The 10480-nt window shown below is 46.6% G+C and overlaps 1 protein-coding gene and 1 long non-coding RNA gene across 3 annotated transcripts; both read right to left on the reverse strand.

The window, feature by feature from the left end:
* Positions 1-646: 646 nt before the first annotated feature.
* LOC132807378 (zinc finger protein 664-like) lies at positions 647-1511 on the reverse strand (the record flags this gene model as incomplete). The annotated part of the gene is made up of 3 exons (XM_060821599.1): positions 1462-1511; positions 1066-1311; positions 647-783 (listed from the first exon to the last, which is right to left on the reverse strand). Coding segments are annotated over exons 1-3 (433 nt in total), but the record flags the coding sequence as incomplete, so codon positions are not given.
* Positions 1512-1786: 275 nt separating this feature from the next.
* LOC132807375 (uncharacterized) lies at positions 1787-9911 on the reverse strand. Of its 2 annotated transcripts, none has more exons than XR_009641963.1 (3): positions 9860-9911; positions 3890-4047; positions 1787-1836 (listed from the first exon to the last, which is right to left on the reverse strand). It is a non-coding gene; the product is annotated as an uncharacterized LOC132807375 (long non-coding RNA). The 2 variants fall into 2 exon arrangements; XR_009641962.1 differs by lacking the exon at positions 9860-9911 and adding an exon at positions 5105-5183.
* Positions 9912-10480: the final 569 nt, after the last annotated feature.

A 10480-nucleotide genomic window follows, 5' to 3' on the forward strand; every position in this document is an offset into this window, starting at 1 on the left:
GCCCAGCCCCTGCTTGTCTATTTTAGATTCCAGCATCTGCAGTTTTTTATTTTGTCTCGAACAAATGGTGGAACAGATTCAATGGGTCAAAATATCCTAACTTCTGCTCCAATGGTCTTAGGTTCGTGCGGGTCCTGGGCTCAATGAGCAGCAGTGCCCACTGGAAGAAATGTTCATGGAATCATACAATCACTACAGTGTGGAAACAGGCCCTTCTGCCCAACAAGTTCAGACCGACCCTTTGAAGAATAACTCACCCAGACACATTCTCCTACCCTATCACTCTGCACTTACCCCTAACTAATGCAGCACATCTACACATTCCTGAACACTGTGGGACTATTTAGCTTGGCCAATTCCCCAAAACATGTGCACGTTTTGAAGAAACTGGAACACGCAAAGGAAACCCACGCAGACAAGGGGGGGAACTTACATGCAAACTCCACACAAACAGTTACCCTGAGGATAGAATCACATCTGGGTCCCTGGCGCTATGAGGCAGCAGTGCGAACCACTGAGCCACCACGCCCCCCTTCCCCCTCCACTTCCCCAGTAGAAAACAAAAAAGACTACCAACTCTTCCATTACCCCCACTGTGAGAAAGGGAAGGAGGTTCAGTCCTGGGGGTGACCCTCAGCAGCGTTACCGGCAGAATCTGATTGTTGGGAGCATTGGTGCCTCTGCTGGTGCTTGTTCAAACTGCAGGACATTGTGAACCTCTGCCCACACGCAGGGCAGGCAAACGGCCTCTCCCCAGTGTGGACCCGCTGGTGCGTCAGTAGACTGGAGGAGACAGCAAAGCCCTTCCCGCACTCGAGGCAGGTGAACGGCCTCTCCCCAGTGTGGACCCACCAGTGTGTCAGCAGGTGGGAGGCCTGAGTAAAGCCCTTCCCGCACTCAGAGCAGCTGAAGGGCCTTTCCCCAGTGTGGACATGCTGGTACTTCAGCAGGTCGGAAGAGCGTGTGAAGCACTTACCGCAGACAGAGCAGGTGAATGGCCTCTCGCCAGTGTGGACCCGCCGGTGGGCCAGCAGGTCAGAGGAATCGCTGAAGGCCTTCCCACACTTGGGGCAGGGGAAGGGCTTCTCACCGGTGTGGACCCGCCGGTGAATCACGAGGTGGGAGGAGCGAGTGAACACCTTCCCACAATCGGGGCAGCGGAAGGGCCTCTCCCCTGTGTGCAGCCGCTGGTGCCTGATCAGGGCGGAGGAATCGTTGAAGGTCTTCCCACACTTGAAGCAGCTGAAGGGCCTCTCCCCTGTGTGCACCCGCAAGTGCCGCAGCCGGGCGGAGGAATCGCTGAAGCTCTTCCTGCACTCAGGGCAGCTGAAGGGCCTCTCCCCTGTGTGCACCCGCCGGTGCCTCAGCAGGGCAGAGGAATCACTGAAGGCCTTCCCGCACTCAGGACAGGAGAATGGCTTCTCCCTGGTGTGACTGCGCCGATGTGTCTCCAGGGCAGACGGGACATGGAAACCTTTCCCGCAGTCGCCACACTTCCATGGTTTCTCCATGGCCGAAGCTACAGTTGCACACAAATGCGTGTATGTCCTCTCCCAGCCTTGAATTCCTCTTTCCAGGCCAGATAACTGTTTCAGGCTCCTCACTCTGTGTTGCTGCAACAGTAGGGTCTCTCTTCCAGTCCCACTGATGCTGAAAACGGACTGAAACAGGAACCAATTGGATCAGAGTCGAAAATTGTTGCAGTCCGGATGGATTGAGTGACTCACAAATGCTGGAGAATCAGAGTCGGAAACTGCGGGTCAGGCAGCATCCGAGGAGCAGGACAGTCAATGGTTCATCTGTTGATTTTGAAACTTCACCTTCAGATCAAATACTCTGAAAAGAGATTACAAAAGTCATCACTGTCAGTCCAGGGTAGAAGTTCAGAACAAGCAATTCTACTTTCTGCAGAACATTCTTTTCATTTGTTATTCACAAAACTGAAAGCACCATCCCACTCTCTCCCTCTTTTCTCACTCCATTCTAATTCTCCTGAAAGTGCTGATTCAGGATCTGACAGGGACAGAAGAGCCAAACAATCACGACTGACATCTCTCTGAATTTTGGATACCTCCACCTGAAAATTAATATCTTCCACGACATTGGGATACTGTTGAGTGTGAGCAGGTCTGAGTTGTGGAAGCAAAAATATAGTGTGTAAATTCAGGATGAACCTGCAATGCAACTTCTTGACAACCAATCAGACACAAAATGGTTCACTTGCCCCCACGGGGTGGGGGAGTCTTGGAATGAGACACCAAGGCTATGACACCACAGAGAAACTGAACAAACCAGAGTTATCTAGATATACAGAACAGAAACAGGTCCTTTGGTCCAAATTGTCTATGCTGACCAGATATCCTCACCAAATCTGGTCTCATTTGCCAGCATTTGGCCCATATCCCTCTAAACCCTTCCTATTCATAAACCTATCCAGATGCCTTTTAAATGTGTCATTAGTATACCAGCACTTACTACTTCCTCTGACAGCTATTTCCTTACACGCGCCATCTTCTGCATGAATTGCCCCTTAGGTTCACGGCTCAGGGCGGGGATGGGGAGGGTAGGGGTGGGGGTGGGGAAGGAAGCCAAATGTGCTGGAGCCAAAGTGGAAGAAGAGGACACAAAACCTTGAAGCTGCAATGAAGAATACTGCATGTACTGTACTTGTACCTGTTACTTTTATTTGTGGGAATCAAGTGCATTTTGAAAGTAAAAACAAACAAGATATTTATCCCTCCCCTTTCTCAATCTCCCAATGCTGTGCTGGATACAGAATGAGAGAATTGGGAGCAGGAGGTGGCCATTTGAGCCTGCACCAACACCGAACACATCATAACTGAATATGAATATACCTACAGCCAGGTGGATAGACTGGGATTTCTTTCACTGGAGCAGAGGCGATTGAGAGATGACCTTATAGAGGATTATAATGTCATGAGGGGTACAGATGAGGTGAAAGGCAGGTGTCCTTTCCCTAGGGTGGGGCTTTCAAGATTAGGGAGCAAATTTTGAAGGGGAGAGGAGAAAGATTTTAAAAAGACATGAAGAGCTCCATTTTTTTCACACAGAGAGTGGTTTGTGTGTGGAATGGGTGTCCAGAGGAAGTAGTGGATGCATGTACAGTGACAATGTTTAAAAGACATTTGGAAAGTACATGAATAGGAAAGGTTTGGAGGGATATGGGCCAATCACTGGCAGATGGGACTAGTTGGGTTTGAGAACCTGGTCAGCATAGACTAGTTGGACCGAAGGGTCTGTTTCTCTTCTGTATAACTCTGTAGCTGTTCTGTACTGGTCTTGAAACCATTTTCTTGGAAATCCGAGATGGCGGTGGTTTGAGTGGTCTGCTGTGCTGGGCTCTGTGCCATACCCCCGGCAAGGTGGACTTTTACCCCTCCCCCCCCCCCTCATTAACCATCCATAGGAGAAAAAAATTGCTAATATAAACTTACTGAACGTCTGGAGCTGCTATAATTGTGGTTTGACAGCTTTAGGACCAGAATGAAAGCAAATGAAGGAAAGGGACCAAAAGGCGTGCAGCAGGTAGGGCACTCCCCAACTACATCGTGGGTGCCTGGAGCCATTGCTCAAACTTCCAGGGCAATCCCTTTGGATTTAACGGGACAGCAGCAGTTACTCTCGGTGTTTGCCAATCTCTGAGAAAAGATTGAAGCAGCGGTGGAACCACTATCTGCCACGCTGGAAAAGCATGGACAGGAAATTCACGTGTTGGCCCGAAGAGAATAGGCAGTGGAGGAGAGGACCATGGCATTGGAGACTGTGGCGGAGGTCTCAGGAGGAAGGATCCAAACGCTGGAAGACCAGGTTCGGGCCTTTCAGGAGCAAGTGGACAACCTGGAAAACTAAAGTAGAAGAAAAATCTTACAGCTCGTGGGTCTTCCGGAACGCGAGGAAGGTGAAGACCTTATTGGATTCCTGGGGCTGGAGTTGGAGTCGGGCCTGTTGAGTGTGGAGCGGGCACACTGGATCACAATGTGCAGGTCCGGGTCAGACCCGCAGCCCTGCGTGGTCCGAGTGCGCCTCCTGCATGATAAAGAAAAACAGTTAGTGATTGAAACAGCAAGAAGACTGGGAAGAGATCCACAGGCTCTAATGTACAAATGCTCAGAATAATATATTTTCAGGACTTCTCAGGAGCCTGGATTAAGAAAAGGGCATTTGATGAAGTTAAGAGAAAATTAAGGGATCTGAACATATAATATTCCTTGAGGTCCCTGACCGTATTGCGTTTCACTCACGGAGGGACGGTATATCATTTTGATTCCGCAGAAAAGGACTTTGCGAATTCTCTGAAATAAAGAAATCGAGTCGCGGTGAAGGCGGGAGAGACATCATTCCAGACAATGCTACTTTTTTGCCCCTTTTTTTGTGGTTATCGGCTTTATACGTACTGCCTTGACAGAATTATTTAGTATATCGGTCAGTTAGGTATTGTCTGGAGCCATTTTTTTTAAACTGCTGTCCTTTTGTTTTTGGATTGGGGGTGGCTATACCTGTGTTTAAGATGTATGGAAAAGGGGTGTGGGGAGATGGGCTTCAGAATGTAAATAACATGTTTTTTCAATCTGTGAATTGCCTGGCGTTTGGGGCACAGCCTCAGTGGGAAGGAGCCAGGATGGTGGCAATGGTGGGGGTTGAGGGGGAAGAGATCTCCACCGTGGCAGCATGATGGCACAGCAGTTAGCACTGCTGCCTCACAGCGCCAGACACCCGGGTTCAATTCCCACCTCAGGTGACTGTCTGTGTGGAGTTTGCACATTCTCCCCGTTTCCTCCAGGTGCTCCGGTTTCCTTCCAAAAACGTGCAGGCTAGGTGAATTGGCCATGCTAAATTGCCCGTAGTGTTAGGTGAAGGGTAAATGTAATGGAATGGGCCTGGGTGGGTTGCGCTTCGGCAGGTCGGTGTGGACTTGTTGGGCTGAAGGGCCTGTTTCCACACTGTAAGTAATCTAATCAATAATTGGGCGTTATTTGAGTGTTTGCTCAAGTTATATGTGGTGGTTACATTTTTATTTATAGTAGTTTTTAATAGGAGCCGTTTTTAGACTTTATAGAGTTAATGTCTTTGTTGCTCACCGCACCTCAGATAAGCTTCCTCCTCTTGGGAAACCACGGGCATCCCTGGATGGCAATGGCTAGTGATTCGTTCAGGTGGTGCACCTGGAATGTAAAAGGGAGCCACTCCCCCATTAAAAAGAAAGAAGGTGCTGTCAAGCCTCAGGAAGGAAAGGGTGGACACATTTAACTGATAAGGAACATCTGAAACTGCAGCAAGGAGGTTATGATCGGGTATTCTTCTCCTCATTTAGCTCCATGTGTAGAGGAGTGGCTATACTGGTAAGAAGGAACCTCCCTTTCCAGGAAATTGAGCAAATTAAGGACGAATATGGACTGTCCGTCATTCTTAAAGCTCTAATACATGATGAAGAGTATGGTGTCCTGAATGTGTATTGTCCCTCCGGTGCACCCTCTTAAATTTCTAATTGATGCAGTTGCTAAATTAATGAGTCTTGGGGTACGCCGCATGGTCATTGGAGAGGATTTTAATCGCCTAATAGACCCTGAGGTAGACAGAGTGCCAAGGGGCCGGGCAGGTACACCCGCGCAACCTAAGCAGTTGGTGGACATGTGCGAGGAGTTGGGATTAATGGATGTGTGGAGGCATCTCCACCCTAATGGAAGAGACTTTACTTTCTCTTCCAACCCACACAAGTACCACATGGGAACTGACACTTTTTAATGCCATTGGATTGTTTGGACAGAATATTGGCTTGTGAAATTGGCAATATAGCTGTCTCGGACCATGTGCCAGTGTATTTAGACGGTAAAACCAAGAGTGGTGGAATGGATGTACAGCACTGGTGCATGGACCCATTTCTGTTAAAGGAGAGCAAATTTGTTGAGTACATCACAAGAGTTCAGAGCTTTCTGGAATATCAACTCAGATACGGCCAGTAATCCGGAAATACTGTAGGAGGCCACGAAGGCATATTTATGAGGCCTGATTTTTTTTTTTAACAACTAGAAGGATGCAGAGGAAGGGGCAACAACAGATGCTGGAGACCCGTCTGCAGATAGCTGAGGAAGGATATGATAATAAGCCTTCACTGGTGAAGCTGCAGCTCTCTGGCTGCTCCCAACTGAATGCACACACTGGGAAAAACAAAGGTCTGCTTTGCTCAACAAAAATTGTTTGAATTTGGAGATAAGCCAGGTAGATATCTGGCCAGAAAGAAAAATGCTTCCCAGTCTATTATATCTTAGAGAGAAGGCTGGCACAGTTACCCGTGAGTTAAAGAAGATTAATGTTAGATTTAGGGAATACTTTGCAGAGTTATATCGGTCAGAGGGAGATGAACACAGTGCAGTGAGAATGCAGGCCTTTTTTGAGATCCTGCACCTCCCTCGTATAAACGCGGAACAGGTTCCCCTATTGAATACGCCTATGATGATAGAGGAGGTGCAGGATGCAATAAAGCATCTCCAAGGTGGCAAAGCATCGCAGTCATATGGATTCCCAAGTGAATTCTATAGGAATTTATAAATGTATTGGTGGATCCACCTCTGGGGATGTACAGCTATTCATATGCACAGGATTATCTTCCGCCCTCTCTTAGGGAGGCTAATATCTCCCTCATTTTAAAGAAGGGGAAAGAGCACTAAGAATGTGCTTCATACAGACCCATTTCACTGTTGAATGTAGATTTTAAAATTCTACCCAAAATGCTGGCCCTGAGGTTGGAAAAGATGTTGTCCTGTATTATGAAAGAAGATCAGATGGGTTTTGTTAAGGGCCATAGCTCCTCCAACAATATCAGGAGGGTACTGAACATGGTGCAGGAATGCCAACAAAGGTTGATTCTGGGTTCGGTGGCCTCCTTAGATGGAGAAAAGGCATTTGACCAGATAGAATGGCTGTACCTGTTTGGGGTCCTCAAACGCTTTGGTCTGGGGACAACCTTTGCCAGATGGGTGGTGGTATTGTATAATGATCCTAAGGCAGCAGTCATCACAAACGGCACTAAGTCAGATAACTTTAATAGTGGGAGAGGTAGTTGACAGGGGTGTCCTCTTTCACCGCTGCCATTTACCTTGGCAATTGAGCCGTTAGCTGAGGCTATCAGGAGGGATCCTGAAATAGTGGCACCAGGAGTGGGAGTGGGGGAAACATAAGATTACCCTATATGCTGATGACGTCCTTTTGTTCTTGGCCAATCTTGATTCTCGATTGATTCAAACAATTAATTTATTTGGAAGTTTTTCAGGCTGCAGGGTCAACTTTACAAAATCAGAAGCCATGCCGAAGGGATTGGGCGGGGCGGGGGGGGGTGGGAGAGGTGGGGAGGAATTAGTGGAGGTGTCTGATCTGAAGGATGGAATGCAGTTCCTGTTTAGATGGTCGTCAAAAGGGATTTTGTATTTCAGAATTTTTATTACCTCTGCCTTCCACCAGCTGTATAAAGTTACTATGTACAATAACTGGGGAGGATAAAGCAGGATTTGCAGCAGTGGGACGGATTACCGTTATCATGGTTAGGCCAAATAGCTCTGATTAAAATGAATGTTCTTCCTCGCCTGTTGTACCCCAGGAGAATGCTCCTGTTGTTGCTACCCAGATGAGTATTACTGAGGCTCAATGGTTGGCTAGGTTCTTTTATTTGGTGTCGCAGGCGCCCCCTAATTAAGTTTACCAAATTGCAGCTCTCACAGGGTGAGGAGGAGTGGACCTTTTGGACTTGAAGAGATATCAAATAAGCGCTTTCTTAGCATATGTGGGTGACTGGGCACAGGGGGACTTGGGGTCGATTTTGCTTGACGTTGAAGCATTGCAGTCGGGATGTCCCCGAGTTAATCTATTATTCATTGATAAGATGAAATCCAAGACTGAGCAGTGTAAGAGTACAATCATTTTAAATACAGTGAAAGCCTAGAGGATAATGAGGCAAGACAAGGGCATTTGGCTGAAGACCTCGCTGATTACCCCACTGGTGGCAGCCCAAGAATTTAAACCTGGGGCAAAGGACTCCGGCTTTAAGTCATGGGAGAATAAGGAAATCTCCTGTAGGGAAGATTAATTTGAGAGTTAGGTCTTAATGTCATTTAGCCAACTAAGTCAGAAATATGCATTGTCTAATAGGGACCTTTTCCGGTACTTTCAGCTAAGGGATTATATACAGAGGAAGACCTCACTCCTGGCTCAGCATTACAGGTCAAATGTGGAGTAAAGAGTACTCTGGTGTACAGGCGCTCTTTCAGTTAGTACGTTTTATCATTTACAGAAGGGACATACCTTAGGGGATGTGGAGGGACTCTCTAGGATGTGGAATCGGGAGCTAGGATAGGATATTTCATTAGAAGTATGGCAAGATATATGGGAAAATGTAAGGAAAATTTATGTAACAAAGCACAGGGCATGCAATTGAAGATTTTACACAGGGCTTACGTGGCGCCAGAGAGGCTAGCTAGGTTCAAGAGAGGCTCATCACCAGGGTGTCCCAAATGTAACATTAGTATAAGCACTCACACACTGCTATTGGTCATGTTGTAAGATCCAGAGATACTGGAGTGCTATAGTAAGGGAGCTGAAGGACATCCTGGGGGATTGAAGTTAAAGTGAATCTGGTATTTCTTCTTCTGGGGTTGCCAAATTTGCCTTCTCTCGGAGAACACAGGAACAGACTGTGTAACATTCTTACGCACTGTGCAAGGAAGAACATTATAATGAATTGGACATTGGAAAAACCCCCAGGGCTTATGGCCTGGCATATGCTGGTGATGGAGCATCCACCCCCAAGATGACCTCACAAATATGGTGCACCACAAAACAATAGTTTTACAAGACGTGGCAGCCCTTTCTAAATTATATTGATGCAGACTGATCAGCAGTATTAATTAGGACTATGGTACAGCTGTGGGAATCAGTCTGGGCGCTCATGGGGCCCTGGGAGGGCAAGGCTGGGTGAAAAGAATACGGGTGCAATAACTGGTGCTCCCATGGATTGGAGCCTTAATGGAGGTATGGTGAGTAAAATAGAATAAAAGTAATGTGATAGAATTCAAATTAACTTAAATTATGTTTAATTTTGTTTTTATTCAATTTGATTGTAGTTTAGTTTAAGCTAAGTTGGTTCTAGTAGAATAATAGGTAGCTCATTATTAATAGTATCATAATATGACATTGTTGTACTGCTATTTTTCTGTATTTTGGTATTGTTCTTTTTTGTGAGGTGTTGTGAGAGATTTGAAAAAGTTTCTAATAAAAATATTTTTTAAAACATTCTTGCCTTCCTCATAACTATTTTTGAGATTTAAAAGTCAGATGAACTCAGCTTTGAGTATATTCAATATCTCCCTAACTACAGGAAGGCACACCCACTTTGAACTCAATACCACTTGCCTTGCTGATTGCTTGCTGCACCTATCTGACAACAGGCATTGACTGGAGTAGAAAGCCCGAGTAGAAGGTAGCTGAGGCACGTTTGTACATCCATACATCATTCCTGATGAAGGGCTTTTGCCCAAAACGTTGACTGTTCTGCACATCGCATGCTGTCTGACCAGCTGTGCTTTTACAGCGCCACAATTTGCGACTCTGATTTCCGGTATCTGCAGTCTTCACTTACTCCACATCCCAATATATCACCATTTAAACAATGTACCTCCTTTCTGTTTTTATTTCATAGGAAAGGCTATAACTTCACACTGCGTTACTACATTTACCATGTGTTTGCCAATTAAGACACATACCTGAACCAACTTTGCTGCAAGTCAAGAACTGAACACCAGAGTGAAAAAATAAAATGGAAAAGGGGGTGAGAAGAGTGTGTTGTACTCACAGATGTTGGACAGAGGAAAGAAGTTGCAATCTGAGATGAAGTTCAATCTTCATTCATAGAGAGAGGAACAGCAACACCTTCACAAGCTCATGGTCCAAGTGCCGCATTCAGACAATGGGGGGAGGCTCTCAATGGCAGGAGGACCACACTCCTTCCGGTCCTCCAGCGCTTCCCATTGGTCGATCAGAAGAATGTTGCGAGCCGTTTCCGCTGACAGCAAAGAGCATGCGCAGTATTTTGCTGACACCAGCGTACATGCGCAATGCTTCCTGACATCGAAAAGCATGCGCAGTATGCCCGGTGAGATGCTGGTCCAACTGCCAATCGGAGAGAGAAACAGGCTGGAGCCACACTTCTTTTGTTTTCCTGGGGCTCAACAGTTTATTCCTTTTACATTTTGTCTGGCTGCTCAACTTTTGAATGTCTGTTCCCCAGGGGAGAGGAAATCCAAAAGTGGAGGGGCATAGGTTTAGGGTGAGAGGGGAAAGGTTTAAATGGGACCGAACTGGTAACATTTTCATGGTATATGTATGGAATGAGCTGCCAGAGACAGTGGTCGAGGCTGGAACAACTACAATATTTAAAAGGCATCTGGACAGGAATATGAATAGGAAGGGTTGA

This window comes from Hemiscyllium ocellatum, assembly GCF_020745735.1.
Source record: "Hemiscyllium ocellatum isolate sHemOce1 chromosome 27 unlocalized genomic scaffold, sHemOce1.pat.X.cur. SUPER_27_unloc_16, whole genome shotgun sequence".
NCBI classification, from domain to species: domain Eukaryota; kingdom Metazoa; phylum Chordata; class Chondrichthyes; order Orectolobiformes; family Hemiscylliidae; genus Hemiscyllium; species Hemiscyllium ocellatum.